Raw genomic sequence first — 21,799 nt, forward strand, 5'->3', positions numbered from 1 at the left:
ATAAAAATATTGAGAATAAATGTGGAAGCGACACGTGGCATAAAAAACCTTACTATATATATACTTTTAACTTTTGATTGATATTGATGGGTTTCTTTTTTTGATTGAGTAATCCCATTGTGCTCACTTGTCTCTTGAGAAGCTTTGTTTGACAAATGGGACACGTATCAAATTATTTTAGTGTATATAAATATAAATATTACTTTGTTTTATCAAATTTTAATTAGTTTTTCTTCCCCTTAAGAAAATATACTAGTTTTTTCTTTTAACTTTATCTCATTAACTTTCAGTTTCGGTTTGTCCTCCGTAAAAAAATATTTGTTCGGTTTATATAAATAAATATTTTCTACTCTATATAAAAGTAAAGAAATCTTTGTTCTGTTCATCATAAATAGAACCCTTATGTAACACCCATACTAGACGTATCTAGAAAGTCTAGCAAGTGCGTTAATTTAGTAGTGGATACATTAGAAATTTACAACAAAAATCTTCGAATGAATATTATACATCAATACACGTTCGTATAAAATGATACAACACCTTTTGTCTAAAATAATGACAAATGCAACCTTGTAATCCATATCCATTCCTCAGCGAGTACGAACGAGCACTTGATGAGATATCCATCTGGCAGCTAACTTGACGTCCGACCTGCTTATCTGAAACAAAATAGGATTGGGATGAGACATAATGTCTCAGTGAGTTCCAACTAATCCTAGGCTATAGGTAACCTCAAGGGAATCCTACGGTCACCACGTGTCTACTTTACAACCTGACGGTTGATTATACGTGTGTGGGGACTTGCATGCTTAGACGGTGGTGCATACTAGGACCGTCATAACTCCATCTTACTTGTTATAGGTTTACTATCTTACGTGTCATGGCGGTCAAGGGATCCTAACACCGCAACTCAAGATACATTAAACGCATCAAGATTTATCATAACATATTCATGACACAATCCTAAACCGAACGATTAGGGAACCTAAGATCGTCACGGACATAGCTTTCTCTACTTGATCTATACATATTTTGCTCTTGCCTAACAGCATCTCGTGCTCTAGTCTTGTTCTTAAATATAATCATACATGGGCTTTTCATGAGCATAAACATAATCGTGCATAGAAACCTACTCATAACATACATGTCGTACATAAGTTCATTTATTATGTTAGCGTTGAACAAACATTATTATCTTGATTCATTTTACGGATAGTCCCGGGTGGAGTAACCCCGAGATCAATCCCATACATGACCGATGTACGTACATCGGACTCCCTCGGTGTCGTGCGGGTCCCTTGTGGCTTAAACCGTTCCCATTAGGTCGAGAACCTCCCGTATCCCCCTGGCGTGGATAACAAGAGACACGAGCACCTACGTCTTGTTACTCAGTGACATGCGGGTCCCTTACGGCTTGAATCGTTCTCATCATGAGAACCCCTTGAATCCATACCTTCATGGATTGCAAGAGACATGCCACCTACTTAAATCATTTTAAACTTATCTTACTCTTATACATATCAAAAAAGATAAACCTATTCATGCTTACTTACTTGATCATGCACATTCTTAATCTTAGAGGAGAGATATAATTATCAACCACAGCTTATCATATTTGCATGATCTTCTTAAACATATGCGAAGAGTTTACACTTCGCGTCGTTCCTTACTTAGGGTTCTTGCTTAACTTTCTTTGTTAAGAGATATCTAATCTCTCCCAACCTAGCATAATTAATTTCATGCTAACTATCTAATTCTCGATATCTATATCGAGGCTCTATGATCTTCCCCTTTTCTTAAGGATTAGCTCACTACCCGATTCAAACATAAAACTCTCATTTACCATGCTTCACCATACTTGCCAAATACTTGTTTCATCTATAAAGAAATCTCATTTCCAAGTTTAACAATTAGGATCTTGGTTTGAGGGGTTTTAATTTTCTTAAAAAGACTGCACAAGAGAACCGCTCGCGAAACGCCGAAATGACCTGAGGCGAACAACACAATGGGTTTCCCCACTGTGTAGCTCGCCTAGGCGAGTAATCTTGTGTGGGAGGCGAGCAGCTGCTCGCCTAGGCGAGTAGGAGGCGAGTGGACACCCCCATTCGACCTTCCAGCTCGCTGTGGCGAGTAATAGCTCGCCGTGGCGAGTAATGACAGTCCAGCCACCTCAAAACTGATATTTTTGACTTAAAAACCTCAAACCAATCATCTCCAAGTGTTATATGACCCTTAGGATCATTAGAAACATGTAAAATAGTCATGGAACAAGTACATACAAGTATAGCAAGCATGGTAAGAAAAATGGGCAACTAACTCATATTTCAACCCTAAAATTCATATAGTTTCCTTACTTGAATGAAACCCATAAACCAAAGGTGGTAAACTATTTAAGGAACTCACCTTGCAAGTTATAAAAGCAATTCCAAGCCTCAAGCTCAAGCAAGCATCATCCTCCCTTCACAACCAACCCTAGTTTGCTTCCTTGTTTCCAAAGCTTTAAGTTAGCCAAGAACACAATCCACACTCTAGCTTATGCTCAATCTTCTACCAATTGCTTCCAATTTGCCATACATACCATAAACATCCTCAACCCCTAGCTCTTGGTTCATCAATCCAATCTTCCAATCAACTTTCTCTTTAGCTCTTAACCATGAGATCACCAAGATAATCACTTAACCCCAAGCTTCCAAGCATCATTCTCTACCAACATCAACAACCCTAACTTCATAATCTATTCTTGAGGGAGAGAAGAAGAGAAAGACATCTCAATACAAGCTTCTAATGATTTGGTATCTTGAAAGATCACAAGGTGAAGCCTTGCCATAGATGGAAGAAGTTGGAAAAGATAGAGAAAGAGAAAGAGAGAAGAAGGCGTGGGAGAAGAGAGAAGAGAGAGCAATTTTTCCATCTCAAACCCTAGAGAGAGAAAGGGAAAAGATTATGAAGATATTTGGCCCCAAAATCAATTAAATACTCCCTTGATGCGCAATTACCAAAATGCCCTTTGTCTTAAGCGGGTTAAAGACGACTCTGAGACTTAGCTCGTATTTGAATGTCATCACTTAATAATATTCTCCATAACTTACTTTCCTTTATATTAATCTTATAGCCCGATCGACGGTAATATTCTGACACTGACAGGCGGGATATTACATTCTACCCCCCCTAAAAAAAAATTTCGTCCTCGAAATTTAGAGGTCACATAACATGTAACGAGTTTAAACATAACATCTTGAAATAATTCTTGCATCGTCGGAATCATTCTTCTCATAGTCTTAACTTAACCTAAGACATCATGCTAAAACTTATACTTATGGCATATTGATCCAGATATCTCGGATCCACATCTTACCTGCTTATGGTAAATCATTCATATATGTAACTTATCATTATCTGGAACACTCAGGATTTGCCTTTCAACTGAAGTCTCATTAGAATGCAGGTGTGCCCTGCAGTGCTCAATTGCACCATAAACATCTCATTGTGTAGACACTTAGCCCATACATAATCCATCTTATGCAACTTGAGACACCTGTCTCTTACTTACATTACTTACTAGAGGATGCCACGAATCTCCTTTCAGAGTCTTAGGAAAATCTTCCAATCTCAATATGATCTCATTGCACCCGAATCCAACAGTAATTCATATAACTTGGTATGGATAAGCGACTCTAAATTATGCCATAATACTTTACATTCAATAGCCGGTTTCACAGTTTACATACTCTTAAACTTTCCGACTATAACCATTCACACTTGAATATCCTTAACATATACTTGTACGTCTCAGATGTCCTTTTAGAAAACATTGTTATCCATTTCGTCAAACTTTATTTTCCATTGTGCTTTACATACTTCCAAATGCCACATACGGTTAGATAATAACGATACTTGTTCTATTATTTTGCTTTAAGAATTCTTATAAACATTGGTATACGGATCCTTGGAATGAATACATGTATTTTCTTTTTAAAGAAAACATTTTGAATCCAAACCGATAACAGTACTGCAGAACCACAGGACGAGTTTCTATGTTCTGAAAAAAAGATTGAATCTCACCCAAGCTCGCCTCTGACGAGTTAGTCTGAAAGTCCTCACGTCTTAAGTGAACTTACTCACTTATGACGTGTGTCATCGGGTTCAGAAAAGGAAAAATACCATGTGGTTTAGAATAATTCATTTCCAAGTCTCTTAATGCCCGTCTTAACTTTTAAAAGTTATAAAATCTTAGTTTAACATTGTTCTAGCAAGTATCGTTATCACTTAACCCTTAGGGCATCGGAGAGTATGAGTCTCATCTTGCTTAGTTCATAAATCATTTCTCTTTTCTTGATAAAGCTCTTAAATTTTGGAAGTGGACTCTGTATATATATATATATTCCTTCTTAACTTATGTGTATGCCTCAGACACGCAATTCTGCATAACTTAGACCATGTAGGATCCTCGATTCACGTAGCAACATTTAGCTCTCTTATTTCTAGAATACTGAACTTTTATCTTATCCATCACTGACTGTATAAGTCTTATTACTTAACATTTCGAGAACTTTTCGCTTATCTCATAATACTTCTCATAAAGTTTCTTTTCTGTAAACAACTTAACCGATTTACTTCCGTTGCGCTACTCTGATTCCTACCGGTTGCGTTTGGCCAATACTCAAAATCATAGAGACGAGTGAAACTTCACGTCCTTTTTCTTACGCTTCATCATCTTCTTGGACTCTTCTAAAGACCCTTCATGTGGCATCCAATGACGCAACTTGCTTTCCATAAGGCCCTGTTAAATATAATCTCATAATAGACTCGCCGTATTCTCATAACATTTCCTTATGGTTGAACCTTACTTAATTTTTATTCCTGAGCAGATCTCAAACTCCCATAGCATGCTCATAATGCACCTCGTGCTTATCTTTCTTGAACATCCTACTTGTATCTTCGTCTCTCGCATGTTATGCTTTGCTTAATCTTACTAATGCTAGTTCGTTTATTTCCTCTTGAATAAAAATTCATAAAAGTTGCACACGGATCATTGGTGTTGATGTTTCTTTATTATATTTATAACATATTGAATTTTGGGTCTCGGTCGTTACCATAAAATTCGTGGAACGAGTTGATAACACAACAGTGTCATCAAATCTTGATCCAAATGTTCAAATTATTTTTCATGTATTGTAACCGACCGGTACCTACGAAATTCCATTTAAAATCATGGACACCAATTCCAATCACCGGTATGCGTATATCATTTCTAAAATTTTATAAATTTGTCATGGTAACGAGCCTTAGTAAATTAGTTAAGCAAATCATAGATTCGAGGGGTAATTCACACTCCACAAAACCTGAGAATCTTGTGATCTAACATAAGTCTTAACCACTCTACTCCTTACTTCCTGTCTTCACGTCCATAACGTCTGTTCCATATTCCGGGTCCACTAAGCTCTTGGTCTAAACTCCTTTAAACTCTTGACACATTAATCTCAAAAGTTACCTTAAACTGAATCGATTCCATTAATGGTTGTTCATGCTCTTTTTCCTTTGAAAACTTTAGGATGTAATGTGCATTCATTACTTGATGTTATAAAAAGTGTTATTGCAAACAAAATTATGAAGACAACTCTCCAATAGTCACTGCTGACCCTAGAGACGAACTAACAGTTTTCGAAAAACTGAAATTTTCGCCCCATATTCGCTATCAGCGAAATCATCTAAAGTAATTTCGCTACTAGCGAAAATTTTGCTATTGGCGAGTTTCTTCGTCTCAGTTCTCCAAAAATATATATATATTTTTGTTCAAAATCTTATTTCTCAAGCAATCCAATGCACATTATCCATTCTTAACATCATTAAAACATTCATATCATATGCACGGCAAACATCAACATCATTCGATTCAATTCTCGGCACATCAGAAATTATTGCCTTAATCCTGATATCATAAAATATCCACATAAAATCTTAACTTAATCTGCTGCGAACGGTTTGACTTGTTTCTTTGTCGACTCGCTCAACGTTCCAACATTAGAGCCTTATCCGATCTGGCATTCAAATCTTTAGCTTCACTCGCCAACCTTTAACCCTGAGAACTTCCAAATTTCATCAACACATGTCAACTTCTTTTTATCTTGCAACCTCGTACTTACATTCCAGAATATTTATTTCCTTTCCATAACACAGTCTTGCTCCAACAACGACTCTTACAGAATCTCCCGGTCACTTTTAGACATTTCCAAACGTTGTCGGATCAACCCACCTTGACATGACCTTGCATTCCAGGAGAAATCAAACTTAACCAGATTAGTTCACCGGCCACCATCTAGCGCGGTTAGACTCTTACCATTCTCACTCTGAGTTCTACCTTCTCAAGTCATCCTCATCACATACTTCGTTCCTCCTGGGTCCTATTCAGCTCTCAGGCATCCATCCTAATTGTCGAATGCTAAATTGAGTTGATCAGGCTCAACTAACAACGACAATTAAAACATTTACCCGGAACCCAATGGTCCCACTACCTTAGTTGCAACTTAATGACCCAAGGCACGATCTGAATCGACCTGCTCTGATACCAAATGTAACACCCATACTAGACGTATCTAGAAAGTCTAGCAAGTGCGTTAATTTAGTAGTGGATACATAAGAAATTTACAACAAAAATCTTCGAATGAATATTATACATCAATACACGTTCGTATAAAATGATACAACACCTTTTGTCTAAAATAATGACAAATGCAACCTTGTAATCCATATCCATTCCTCAGCGAGTACGAACGAGCACTTGATGAGATATCCATCCGGCAGCTAACTTGACGTCCGACCTGCTTATCTGAAACAAAATAGGATTGGGATGAGACATAATGTCTCAGCGAGTTCCAACTAATCCTAGGCTATAGGTAACCTCAAGGGAATCCTACGGTCACCACGTGTCTACTTTACAACCTGACGGTTGATTATACGTGTGTGGGGACTTGCATGCTTAGACGGTGGTGCATACTAGGACCGTCATAACTCCATCTTACTTGTTATAGGTTTACTATCTTACGTGTCATGGCGGTCAAGGGATCCTAGGACCACAACTCAAGATACGTTAAACGCATCAAGATTTATCATAACATATTCATGACAAAATCCTAAACCGAACGATTAGGGAACCTAAGATCGTCACGGACATAGCTTTCTCTACTTGATCTATACATATTTTGCTCTTGCCTAACAGCATCTCGTGCTCTAGTCTTGTTCTTAAATATAATCATACATGGGCTTTTCATGAGCATAAACATAATCGTGCATAGAAACCTACTCATAACATACATGTCGTACATAAGTTCATTTATTATGTTAGCGTTGAACAAACATTATTATCTTGATTCATTTTACGGATAGTCCCGGGTGGAGTAACCCCGAGATCAATCCCATACATGACCGATGTACGTACATCAGACTCCCTCGGTGTCGTGCGGGTCCCTTGCGGCTTAAACCGTTCCCCTTAGGTCGAGAACCTCCCGTATCCCCCTGGCGTGGATAACAAGAGACACGAGCACCTACGTCTTGTTACTCAGTGACATGCGGGTCCCTTACGGCTTGAATCGTTCTCATCATGAGAACCCCTTGAATCCATACCTTCATGGATTGCAAGAGACATGCCACCTACTTAAATCATTTTAAACTTATCTTACTCTTATACATATCAAAAAAGATAAACCTATTCATGCTTACTTACTTGATCATGCACATTCTTAATCTTAGAGGAGAGATATAATCATCAACCACAGCTTATCATATTTGCATGATCTTCTTAAACATATGCGAAGAGTTTACACTTCGCGTCGTTCCTTACTTAGGGTTCTTGCTTAACTTTCTTTGTTAAGAGATATCTAATCTCTCCCAACCTAGCATAATTAATTTCATGCTAACTATCTAATTCTCGATATCTATATCGAGGCTCTATGATCTTCCCCTTTCTTAAGGATTAGCTCACTACCGATTCAAACATAAAACTCTCATTTACCATGCTTCACCATACTTGCCAAATACTTGTTTCATCTATAAAGAAATCTCATTTCCAAGTTTAACAATTAGGATCTTGGTTTGAGGGGTTTTAATTTTCTTAAAAAGACTGCACAAGAGAACCGCTCGCGAAACGCCGAAATGACCTGAGGCGAACAACACAATGGGTTTCCCCACTGTGTAGCTCGCCTAGGCGAGTAATCTTGTGTGGGAGGCGAGCAGCTGCTCGCCTAGGCGAGTAGGAGGCGAGTGGACACCCCCATTCGACCTTCCAGCTCGCTGTGGCGAGTAATAGCTCGCCGTGGCGAGTAATGACAGTCCAGCCACCTCAAAACTGATATTTTTGACTTAAAAACCTCAAACCAATCATCTCCAAGTGTTATATGACCCTTAGGATCATTAGAAACATGTAAAATAGTCATGGAACAAGTACATACAAGTATAGCAAGCATGGTAAGAAAAATGGGCAACTAACTCATATTTCAACCCTAAAATTCATATAGTTTCCTTACTTGAATGAAACCCATAAACCAAAGGTGGTAAACTATTTAAGGAACTCACCTTGCAAGTTATAAAAGCAATTCCAAGCCTCAAGCTCAAGCAAGCATCATCCTCCCTTCACAACCAACCCTAGTTTGCTTCCTTGTTTCCAAAGCTTTAAGTTAGCCAAGAACACAATCCACACTCTAGCTTATGCTCAATCTTCTACCAATTGCTTCCAATTTGCCATACATACCATAAACATCCTCAACCCCTAGCTCTTGGTTCATCAATCCAATCTTCCAATCAACTTTCTCTTTAGCTCTTAACCATGAGATCACCAAGATAATCACTTAACCCCCAAGCTTCCAAGCATCATTCTCTACCAACATCAACAACCCTAACTTCATAATCTATTCTTGAGGGAGAGAAGAAGAGAAAGACATCTCAATACAAGCTTCTAATGATTTGGTATCTTGAAAGATCACAAGGTGAAGCCTTGCCATAGATGGAAGAAGTTGGAAAAGATAGAGAAAGAGAAAGAGAGAAGAAGGCGTGGGAGAAGAGAGAAGAGAGAGCAATTTTTCCATCTCAAACCCTAGAGAGAGAAAGGGAAAAGATTATGAAGATATTTGGCCCCAAAATCAATTAAATACTCCCTTGATGCGCAATTACCAAAATGCCCTTTGTCTTAAGCGGGTTAAAGACGACTCTGAGACTTAGCTCGTATTTGAATGTCATCACTTAATAATATTCTCCATAACTTACTTTCCTTTATATTAATCTTATAGCCCGATCGACGGTAATATTCTGACACTGACAGGCGGGATATTACACCTTACTTCTCTTAACACCCAAATATAAAACGCTTGCATCTCTTTGTGAATTCTTCTCATCGATCAACAATGTCATGGATTCTAAAACATAGAGGAAGTTCATTCACGAAGCAATTTTCTTTTGCGTTGTGAATGAACTTGCCTCTATGTTTAAGAATTCGTGACAATTCCATAGGAGGTGCGTCGCCCGTAAATTTTTTACAGTGGAGGGTTCGACATAGAGCAAGGAAGTTACCTAATGTTCTTATTTCTTTCTCTTGTCTTGAGTCATCCGAAATCAAAGACTGTGTGTTTTCATCATTGATGCTTTCTTTCCTCTCATTCTCTTTGATATTTTTGTTACTTAAAGTTACATCTTCATAACGATGTTTTAAATGCAGTTGCTTGATTGACGTTTGATTTTTGTATAACAATGTCAATCCAAGTGACCTGCTCTCATTTTATTTTCTTCTTCTTATTTAGTTTTTTTTTTTTTTAATAAATGTTTTTATCTTTGTTATTTAATCAAAACTTTGGTAACATTCATGTGTTTGAATTTGATTTTAGACTGGAATCTTTGGTAACATTCTTATTTAGGTCCCTTTCCAATAAAAGGTGTTGGTAGTATTAGTATATTTTACCACGTCAATTCAAATTTATAATTCTCTCGTTTAGTTTAATATTTTCGGTTCCTATTGATTGAACAGTCAATATGTATATATGCATTTATTCTCTTTTGTGTATCGTCCTTTGAAGTATTAAAAAAGTGAATAATCTCACGTTGTATGTGTATAACATTGGTTGTCCCCTTCACAAGTAATAATGTTATATAGATTGTGAGCCATGTCGGGAATAATCTTTTATTAGATGTGTTACTGGTATGTTGTTACCCCGATTTATAATTCCTTAGTTACTGGTATGTTTATTTCTTAATATAGATTTATTCTCTTTTGTGTATCATTCTCTTAAGCAATCATTAGTTGAATAGGCATGTTATTTTTCTGCAATTCTCCACTAACTATGCTTGTCGCTCTTATTATTTCCAGAACAAGCAAAGCAAAAAAGCAGAATGTATCAATTGAAAGAGGATAACAATTGTTGAAATCACTGATCATAAAGAATACTCAAAGTAATGAAAATGTTACAGAAAGGAAACTATTTCAAGATTCCAAGAAGAAAGCTTCAATTTCTGCTGAAAATCAAGATGGAAAGGAAAACAAATGCAAACCAGTTACAAATTCTAAGAAATGTTCCTGTTCACCAACAACTCATTAAAACAAATGCAACAGCGTATTTGTGCAACAAAGAAATCAGCAGCAGAGAAATCAAGCAATGTTGAGATACACTTAGATAGTTGGATCTACAGAGTTGCTTCTGCTAAATTTGGATCACTATCTCAGCTGGAATCTTCTTAAGAAATTTTCAATTTGGGATTTTCAAGTTGTGGAGACTTTATATTTGGATCTACAACAAATATGTAAAAAGTTAATGGTGGTAGCTTTTTAGAGTCTGCTTATAATTTTTCCTTTTTAATGTTTCTGTGTATAAACTAGAGGAACTGAACATGTCTAAATCAAGCCTACACCTCTTAGAATTTGTTTTGGCTTCTTCAAAAGTGCATCAAACATATACTTAGATAGTGATGTGGGATGTATTTTTGGGAGAGAATGACACAGATGGGGAGGTTTCGTTTAAATAGTGTACCCCTTGGTATATATTTAGTGAATGAAATCATGAAATTTGACCATAATAGCTCTGTGAGATAAATTCCACCAGAACCACTAACCACAAATTAAGGGAGGTTTATTTAACGTTCTGTCAACTATGTTAGCTTTCGAGGGAGGTGTGTATCATTAGTTAAAACAATTAAGGGAGGTGAATGTTCATTTTAAAACTAGAGGAGGTCAATGTAGTTTAGTTTCCCCTAAATAACAACGTCCAATTAGTAAGACTAGTCACACTTCGGTGTTGAAATTATAATTACGACAAACTTCATATAAAAGCTCAGATTTTATTACAGAAGCACAAATTTAGGTCAGTACAAAAATATACTCAGAATGAACAAAGAAAGTATGAAAAACACACATAATACATAATCTGAATAGAGATCGTCGAATTGAACAAAAATCATTTTCATATAATGCAATAACACATCTCAAGAATAACACACTTTAGAGTCAAAATGGAATCAAAACACGTGGATGTTGGAATAATTAACATATAAGCGCCAAATCAGATTTATATAGAAAGGTAAGGCCGTGATAGACAGTGGAAATGAAGCAGATGGTGGAATAATGAACGGTGCAAAACCATTGACGTAGTTTCTAATTCAGGTGGTGATTTAGATTTAATTTGCAGAAGAAAACACAAATTTTAGGAAAACTCTCAATTAACGAGGTCGAATGATGGAAATGGACGGATTATGCACTTGAATGAGAACATTGTAGTAACTGATAATTATTTGAATTCTATGTATCGGGGTTCGTGAAGTTACACTTGTGGTGCCTTGTAACCTCAAAATATTGAATTCGAATCTCCTCGAGGACGATTTTCTGAATAATTAGGACCTAATTTGAGTCATGGTTGACTTTGTGAGATTTGTTCAAGAACAAATTTGATGCTTATGTCTGTAAGAGTAACTGATATTTGTTCCTTCATTTTTCTGGTGCTTTGAGGGTGTTGGTTGGTTGGTCTTTCTTAACTAATAATGGATCATTCAGTTTGGTTCAAAAATTAGAATAGCGCTAAATGTTGTATATCTAAGCTCAAAGTCTGTTGTATGAACATAAAGGAAGGCCAGCAATGTTGAAAATAAACCCTATAGCAATATCAGTATGTGTATGACTGCCAATTTCTAAATAAATCATTGTGGTGCAGAAGCATTTTTCAGTACCGTTTTCTGATAAATTTTAAAAGCAGAAGAATTTTCTCATAAATATTCAGTATGATAATTGGTCTGATAAGTAAATCCCAACTCATGCTAAATATCTTTTCCGAAACGGAATTCAGACTTGTAGCCATCTAACAACACAAATTCCAGTACCAATTTAAGCCAAAATCATATGATGCTTAAGTATTTGTTAAATAGTGGCTGAGGCGGCGGTATATCACCATTGAATTGCAGAGATTACGCAAATCATTGTTTTTCTATGCTAATTTATTTCGTGCAAAATATTACAAAATAACGGCTATGATGCTGCTATAGCACTGTTGCATAGCAGAGTTTTTTAAACCGTGTTTATGTAACTATAGTTTGTTAAGGTAGTTACAGTCAGTTAGTTTTTAGTTAGAGAATTATAGTTAGTTAGTATAACTGGTGTCTATAAATAAGTCCACCCTTGAAAACACACTTCTAAACACTTTCTACTTGAACAGTTTCATTTCTTATCTTCAAGAAGAAAAGTAACTGTTAATTAATCACCCTCCCATATACACTTTGCAATCAAGAAACCCACCATACCAATCACTAAATGACTAAGATGAAGCCCTCGTCTTCCACTACGAACCAACAACACAAACCATTTCAAGTCTCCAACAAGAACTTTACTGAAAGATCATTGTTGTTCAAAAATGTAAGCACCAGGAGAGTATTGTCAAAGGTTCAAAGAAACACTGAAACCAAGGAAACACCAATCAAGAAACTGTGTTTAAAACGTTGTTATGCATATGAACCTTCAACTAGCAAAACGATCTTAGAGAATCAGAGGAAAGAAAGAATCAATGACAAAAACACGCCGTTTTTGACTTCCGATGACTAAAGAAGAAAGAAAGTAAAAACAACATTAGGTAACTTCCGTGCTCTCTGTGGAAAACTTGGTAACGAATTTACCGGCGACGCGCTTCCTATCAAAGTGTCACGGGTTCTAAAACAAAGAGGCAAGTTCATTCACGATGGGAAAAAAATTATTGGAAATGTCCCTGGAATTGAAGTAGGTGACAAGTTTCAGTATTGGCAAGAACTCAATGTTGTTGGTCTTCATCGTCAGAATGTAAGTCTCATTGATTACGTGATAAAGGATGATAATTTAATTGAAACTAGCATTGTTTCTTGTCATTTTGACGATATGGATGATACAAAAGTGTTCGTTTATACAGGGGAAGGAGGTAATGTCATTAATTCTGGAAAATGTGATAAAGGGAATTTGCTTTGATGAATAGTTTTGCTGTTAAGAATCCTATTAGAGTTATTATAAAGTTTAATTCAAAGAACGGTGGTGGTGGTGCACGTGGTGAAGGTGAGGTGTATTGTTACTATGGTCTTTATAAAGTTGAATCTATTTGGGAAAAAAAAGGGAAATTAGATTTTAAATTTTGTTTGGTTAGATTGCCTGATCAGAAATTTTTTGTTAAAGATATTTCCAATGGAAAAGAAGTTGTTTCTATATGTGTGGTTAATCGTATAGATTCTGGCAAGGTTCCATATTTTCAATACATTACTCGTAACATTTATCCTGAATGGCTTTTTGAAGATTACTCTGTTGGGCGTAAATGTTCTGATTATATGAAATTTGCCTGTGCTCTTTTTATTTGGTAGTGGCAGAGGTTTGAACCCCGGACCTTGCATATATTATGCATTGTCCAAAACAACTGAGCTAAGCTCACGAGGACAATTTGCCTGTGCTCTTAAGAGTGGAGGGAAAATTCCTAGAGTAAAGAAAAAAGAGATTAAATTTAAGCTTCAAATTTTCAAGACTAAGGCGAAAGGATGGGGTGTGAGATCAGATAATGCAATTCCTTTAGGAAGTTTTATTTGTGAGTATTTAGGTGAGATTATTGAAGATGAGGAAGCTTTGAAAATAGTTGATAATGATGAGTATTTATATAATATTGGCAATTATATTCACAAGGTCTGTAGTTCATGGGAAGAGGATTCATATATGGTTGATAGTAAGGAGCTGAGTTCATATCAACCCTTAGAAGCTTCAATTGGGAAAGAGGCCATTGATGATCGATGTGATAGCGGTAGGTTTACCATTGATGCTGCTAAGTATGGTAACGTGGCAAGGTTTATCAACCATAGTTGTTCTCCCAATTTGTTTGCTCGAACTGTTCTTTTCGATGATGATGATCTGAGGATTCCACACATCATGCTATATGCAGCGGAGAACATTCCGAGCATGAATGAGCTGACTTTGAATTACAATTACATAATCGATCAATTGATTGATTCAAATGGAAATTTAAAGACGAAAGCATGTTATTGTGGAGCTTCTGAATGCATCCGTCGACTATATTGATGAGATTTTTTCAGAAAAGGTAATTCTTTTTTACTTTGGCCGTCTCATTCTGTCTTGCTCATAAATTCGCTTTCTTCTCTGTCTTGCTCATATTTTTTGAATTATAACTCTAACAGGTGATATTCAAGCCGTGCTGTTTCAGTAGATGATGGGGAAGGAAAAATAAATGTGGAAGGAATTAAGCCTCCATCTATGATCTTTTTCTTGCAGACAAATATTACTTTATATAGTTTTTAGTTCCCTTGCGACTGCAATGTTATTCAACAGAAACAATAGATTGGTACAACAGTGTAATTACTTTTGTGATACATTTTTTTTGGATAAAGTTGAACATGTCTTGTTTAGATTTTTGCTACTACATGATTTTCAGTGTATATCAGTATTTCTCATAGCCCAAACGCTTCATTTAGATCACTAATGATTTCTGTTGATCTTAAAATAGTGTTTGTTGTGCTTCCTATTTATCAACGATCTAAATGTCATGTGTTGAGCATCTATAAATGTAGTTATGTTTGTATGCAATGTTACTATGAGATGAAAAGCTGAATGAGGGAGCGCGATAGAGACGTCATTTTCATGAAAAATTGTAGAAAGTTCACAAAAGAGAGGAAATTTATGAAGAAAATACAGATTGTTATATGAATATTATGGATGAGTTCATTCAGTATTGAAATCAATATTGGCCATAGGAATAAGTGTTCATGAACGGTTGTAAAATGGTCATTAGTACCACTTGTGATAGGTATCATACAATACGCAAATTTGAACATGAAAATGTGATGAAATGCGATATAGAGATTTCTGAATAATTAGGACCTTATTTGACTCATGGTTGACCAATATGATGTTTATGTCGGTAAGAGTAACTGACATTTGTTGCTTCATTTTCCTATATTTTCTATTACCATTTCTGGGGCTTTGAGGGTGTTATTTTGTTTATGCCTATCGGTGGTTGATTTGTGGGAAAACCAAGGAGTGAGAAGTGTTGGAGGCGGTTAAAGTATTGTGAAACAGTGCATATGGTGGCCACGGTGGAGTTGATGCCATCTACATGCTAGTTGGTGAATTTTTCACTACTTTGGCATTTTAAGCCAGAGTATATAGAGCTTTTACATATATCTGGTAAAGAAGAGGAATCTGAATTGAAGTGGAAGTCATTGACGCTTCACACATTCAGCCCTCAACTGAATCGGAAATTTTGTTCTCATTCGGACAGTAGAAGAGAAAAATGAGGAAAATTAAGGTAGAGAATCCATAACAAAGGGATGCAGAAAATTCCTCTCTGAATGTCATCTAGAATTTGAACATTGTTGTTGGATCTTTCCCTTCCAAATGAGAACATACTTCATGTTCTAATCATCTTTTTTGTACATTTTGTAGAAATGTTTGTAAACAACCATGGCTTATCCACCTTTTCTCTACATGTTCAAAGAAAGAGCATAGGTACGCGGACAAGAAATACTACACCTATTCTAAAAAAATAACTTCACTTGTTGTAGAATGAAAGATCATTCATTCATTCCATAAGTGGAAAAAACATATTGGTGAATCTGTTGGAACAAAATGTGTTTAACAATGAACCTTAAAGAGTTTTGATGATAACAAGGTATTAAAAATTGTAAATTGGACTAGCTAATATTTGTTCAAGTGTACAGGACCATAGTTAAAAGTTTACATCATATAAAGGTTCTGAAGAACAAAGAGAGAGCTAAGGAATCAAGAAAAGGAACCTTGAAAGCATTGAAAAGAAGTGCATCTGAATATGAAAGAGCATCTGAAGACATAAGTGCGCCTGAATATGAAAGAGCATCAAAAGCTGAAGGTCATCAGAAGCTGAAGGTCATCAGAAGCTGAAGGTCATCAGAAGCTGAAAGTCATCAGAAGCGGATAGTTCAGAAGCGACTCCATCAGAAGTTGAAGCTCATCAGAAGCTGATTATCACCACAAGCTGAAGATTCAAAGATCAACACTTCAAAAGTTGTCTATTGGATTCGAAAACACTACAGAAGACTAGTGGATGGTTGCAACGGTCATTTTGGAGAAGATTTGAAGGCTTTGGAAGCTTATCTTCAAAAAGCGTTGACATTGTACTTTGTACGAACTGTACAACCACCTTCTCCACTACTCTGTTTTGTGTCCATGCTACAAGACAAGAAAACAGCTCCAGAATAACAGCTATGCCTGCAAAGATGTTCCTTCACAATGGGAATGGATTTCAAATTGGTTCTTCATAGGACAACAACCAAATCAGGCAAAAGATCATTGGTGAAAGATCAAGCTTCAACAACGACTCTTTTGATGTGCTGGCAATTTCACAACGTCTCTTTCACACCTCTATATAAAGGAGTGAAGTCGTAGAGATTTGGCAATGCTGAACAAAAGACTCTCAACATTTTTACAAGTGTCAAACCTCTGCTGAAATTGTTCAGCATTCACTTAGAATTTCTGTGTCTCAAAGTCATATCTTTGAAATTCTTAAGTCTTAGAGTCTGTATCTGATTTGTATTGTGAGCACCTCTGATTGTATATCAAGTGTTCAACCTTAAACAATTTTCTGTGTAATTTTGTTTAGCTAGAAGTCTCTTGCAGTTGTGCTTGAGCAAAGGAAGTCTCTTGATTGTGTTCTTGAGCATAGGAAGACTCTTGCAAAGTGTGCTTGAGCAAAGGAAGTCTCTTGTTGTGTGCTTGAGCAATTGTAATCAGATATTACATTCTAGTGAACTCTCCTTGGAAGTGCAAGGGGGACAGGACTACCTCCGGTTTGTGGAAGGAACCTGTATAATTGCTTTGTGTCTTTCTTCTTCTCTCTCTCTCTCTGTTTTATTCCGCTGCGTTCAGATTTTGATTATCACTTCCGAAGTTGTATCACTTAGCTTCTGACCAGTGTATTCAGTTTTTAGAGAATTGAAGAATTTTCCAAAAACACAATTCAACCCCCCTTTCTTGTGTTTTTCTCACCTTCAATTGGTATCTAGAGCCTTGGTCTGTTGTCTTAACACTTAACCGTGCAACAGTAAAAGATCTGAGAAAAACATGTCTGGTGGATCTCCAACTCCTACTCCTGGTCAAACTAGCTATAATAATGTCTCACATGATTATAGTGACAGTAAGAAATTCAGTGTTGGAAAGATTCCAAAGTTCAATGGAGATGCTAAAGAATTTTCTTGGTGGAAAACCAACTTCTATAGTTATATCATGAGCTTAGACGAAGAACTATGGGATATACTAGAAGAAGGTGTTGGTGACTTGGTTCTTGATGAAGAAGGAGCTGATGTTGATAGAAAGAAACATACTCCTGAGCTGAAGAAACTCTATAAGAAGCATCATATTATCAGAGGAGCTCTTGTCACTGCTATACCTAAAGCAGAGTACATGAAGATGAGTGACAAATCCACTGCTAAAGCTATGTTTGCTTCTCTCTGTTCAAACTACGAAGGCAGCAAGAAGGTCAAAGAAGCAAAGGCTCTCATGCTTGTACATTAGTATGAGTTGTTCAAGATGAAGGATGATGAAACCTTTGAGGAGATGTACTCAAGGTTTCAAACCTTAGTCTCTGGACTACAGATTCTAAAGAAGAGTTATGTTGCTTCTGACCACGTGAGGAAGATACTCAGAAGTTTGCCTGCTAGATGGAGACCAAAGGTGACTGCCATTGAGGAAGCTAAAGATTTAAACACTTTAAGTGTCGAAGATCTTGTTAGTTCTCTCAAAGTTCATGAGTTAAGTCTTAATGAACATCCAAAGGTAATAGCTCTTCTATCCAAAGGCAAGTCATCAAAAGCTCTCAAAGTTGTTGAATCTGAAGAAGAAGAACCATCTGGTTCAGACTCTGAAGAAGATGCTGCTGAGATGGCTATGATCTCCAACAGACTTCAGTATCTGGTCAGGAAGAACAGGAAGTTTCTAACCAGAAGGAGTAACTCCAGAAGCTCAAGGAAAGAAGATCAGAAGGGATGCTTCAACTGTAAGAAGTGTAACGCCCGTCTTAATTATTTAATTAATTTAATAAGGTTTAATATATATATATATATATATATATATATATATATATATATGATTTATGAAGTTCAGTAAGTTTATATGAGTTATAGATGAATTATGTGATTTGCGAGATTGATGTGAAGTATATGATGTTGTGAATTATTATGTTGAGTGACTTATTTTATTATTGAATAAAATAAGATATGATAAAGAAAATAAAAATATTAGAATTTGGGCTGTGATGTAAAAGAGAGCATATTTAGAGGTGTAAAGAGAAATTAGAAGTGAGGTTATAAATCGAAGGAGTTAGGTTGAGAAAAGTTTTTAGGCAGAACGTGCGTTTTTTAGAAAAGGGAGAAAAAGTCAGAAAGAGAGAAGAACAAGAGGAGGCTGTCGATTTTCATCTATAACCAGGTAAGGGTGGGACTAACTTTCAATATTATTAAGGGTATGATTCTGAGAATTGAATTTGACATGATTAGGTTGAGTTTTGGTGAGAATCGGGATTAGGGTTAAATGACCGATTTGATGATTAAACCATGAAAAGATGTTAGATTGATGCAAAATTAGTGTACAGACCTTAGATATAGACTAGGGTGTTAATTAGATGCTGTTTTGGTGTTAGAATCATGAAGAGAGATGAAAAGTTGAAGTTTTTAGGTTTCTGCCCGAGCCTGAACTGTCATCGCTCGCCACTGCGAGCTAGAGCACTCGCAACTGCGGCCAACCCAGACTGCTCGCCACTGAGAGCAGAATCGCTCGCCATTGCAAGCAAGCTACCACTCGCCATTGCGAGCAATAACCCTCGCCACTGCGAGCTAGACCATTGAGCTCGCCACTGCGAGCCAAGTTACTCGCCATTGCGAGCTAGACTGTTAGTTGCCCAAATTGTTGTCCGATGCGATCCTTTCGCACGTGTAGTCATGGGTTAATCTTAGAATTACGAATGAGGGTTGTTTAGGATGTTTCCATATGTTACAGAAGTCTGTGTATATGACTGAGATGATTAGTAATGTTGCATGAGTCTTATTATGATGTTTTATGATAATTTTGTTGATGTAATTCATTCCTTACATGATGTTAATGCATTCAAGCACTATTATATGTTGTGTCTTGCTGCTGTTTATTGCTGTTGATTGTTATTGTCTGGAAGTCGCATGAGTCGGTCTAAGTTGCAAGAATTTAAGAAGTTGTCCATGATATGGAGTTGTATAAGATGTTCACGTTGTTGCAGTTAGCGTTGCGTCGTTGCATAGTCAGTGATGGGGGCTTAATGCCTGACAGGTCCTTTATGACCTTAGCGATGGGGGCTTAATGCCCGACAGGTCCAAATATGACCTTAGCGAAGGGGACTTAATGCCCTGGTGGTACCACATGCATATTGAAGTTGTCTAAGATGTTGTTGTTTAAGATGAGGAGTTGTTGTTGCATTGTAGAGTCGTCATAACATGAAATAAATGATGATTGCTTAAGATGTTGTTATCGTTTTAGATGATGTTGATGTTTATGATGTTCTGATGATGATATTTGATGATGATATTGGTATTATGCTAAGTGTTAGATGTTACGATGTTTTATGTTGTTAAATTCATTTTAATGAATTATATGCTTAATTTATTGACTGTGAAATCTCACCCCTTCTGTTGTAATGTTGCTCTTACGTTGGTAACGCGCAGGTAACCAGGACTAGCTGTGGTTCGTGTCTAGGTGCTCTGATACGTAACGGGATGGGGCTTGCTTTCTTATCTATTCCTTACGTGTCTTTTCCAAATAAATGTTCAACCAAAGTTTTATGAGATTTCCTAATAAGGCCTGCGTGCCAAGACTTATAGTATGTTGAAATATTTTCCGCTGCATGATTTTAGATTTTGACGTTGAATTTTGAAAGATAATTATTATTATCTATTTTGTGGTTTTAAAGAAGCATGTGACATTCCGTTTGTAATTTAAATACTCTAATTTATGATGAAATTTTCAAGTTGGGAAAACGGGGTGTTACAAGAAGCCTGGACACTTCATTGCTGAATGCCCTGATCTTCAGAAGGAGAAGTCAAAGGACAAGTCAAAGAAATCAACTTTCAAACCAAGCAAATTCAAGAAGCAGATTAAGCAGAGTTTAATGGCAACCTGGGATGATTTGGGAAGTGAATCTGGATCTGATAAAGAGGAAGCTGATGAAGATGCAAAGGTAGCTGTTGGGTTAGTAGCTACAACAAGTTCAGAAGCTGGAACAGAATCAGATTCTGAAGATGAAAATGAGGTATATTCTAAGATTCTCAGAGATGAACTTGTTGAGTCACTTAAAGAACTTCTTACACATTTTGAAGTAAGAACCAATGAGTTGAAGGATTTAAAAGAAAAATATGCTGATTTGGTAAAGCAGCAAAAATCAACTCTATTGGATCTGAAAGCTTCTGAACAAGGACTTAGGGGCTTTGACTTCATGTGTAAAACTTATGAAGATCAGCTCAGATTCTTATGTCAGAAGCTACACGAAAAGTGTAATGAAAAACCTTTAAGCAACCATGAAATTGCTCTTGAAGATTTTATCATATCTGGCATTGACAGAAGTAGAGTGGCTTCTATGATTTATAGCATTTACAGAAACAATGGAAAAGGGATTGGCTTTTCAAGAGGGAAACCTAATGAAATCAGTCTCAAAACATGTTGTGAATGCATCAAGCAAGGATTGAAAACCTTCTTTATACCTGAAGGTGCTGAGTTGGAAATTGTTGTTCAATCAGAACCTGAAGCTTCTAGCTCTAAGGCTAAGATTACTTCACAGCCAAAGAACTCTAAGCCAAAGGCTATGATCAAATCTGATTCCATAACTTCAAAGATCAGAATCTTAAAGAGATCAAAACCTGTTCCTTAGAGTCTGGTGAAACCAAAATCTGAGGTTCTGAAGTCTAAGTTTCAGAAGAAGACAGTTACTGCTTCTGAAGTACCAAAACCTAAGGTGATGGTTAATCAGAAGCAACTCAACTCACAACACAAGGTACAAGAAGTGAAGAGTAAAGCCTCAAGTACTAACCTTCCAGGACCCATAGGACAATGGGTACCTAAATCTGAAAATGTCAATGATGCAGGTATGTCTAAGAGCAGTGCCAAAGCAAAGATAATGGTACCTAGACAGCGGTTGCTCAAGACACATGACAGGAGAGAAGTCCGTGTTCCTCAGTCTAACAATGAAAGAGGGAGGAAATGTGAAATTTGGAGGCAACCAGTGTGGCAAAATCATAGGTACAGGAACTATTGGTAATTCCTCTACCTCTATTA

General features: G+C 36.6%; 1 protein-coding gene across 1 annotated transcript; it reads left to right on the forward strand.

Annotated features, from left to right (window-relative positions):
* The first annotated feature begins 13,452 nt into the window (after positions 1-13,452).
* LOC146906496 (histone-lysine N-methyltransferase, H3 lysine-9 specific SUVH6-like) lies at positions 13,453-14,539 on the forward strand. Its single transcript, XM_085728855.1, has 4 exons — positions 13,453-13,537; positions 13,655-13,786; positions 13,837-13,844; positions 13,931-14,539. The coding sequence occupies exons 1-4, from the start codon at positions 13,453-13,455 to the stop codon at positions 14,537-14,539; spliced, it is 834 nt and encodes a 277-aa protein (XP_085584981.1).
* The last annotated feature ends 7,260 nt before the right edge of the window (positions 14,540-21,799 follow it).

Source organism: Medicago sativa, chromosome 7 (assembly GCF_051527215.1).
Source record: "Medicago sativa cultivar Bolivia chromosome 7, Bolivia_mono, whole genome shotgun sequence".
In the NCBI taxonomy this organism is placed as follows: domain Eukaryota; kingdom Viridiplantae; phylum Streptophyta; class Magnoliopsida; order Fabales; family Fabaceae; genus Medicago; species Medicago sativa.

Bases quoted from the DNA above. Each gene is read 5' to 3' on its own strand.
- LOC146906496 (XM_085728855.1), top strand. From the start codon at position 13,453: ATGAATAGTTTTGCTGTTAAGAATCCTATTAGAGTTATTATAAAGTTT. The intron at 13,538-13,654 runs GTGAGGTGTATT...TTTTTGTTAAAG, and splicing joins TGGTGGTGCACGTGGTGAAG to ATATTTCCAATGGAAAAGAA.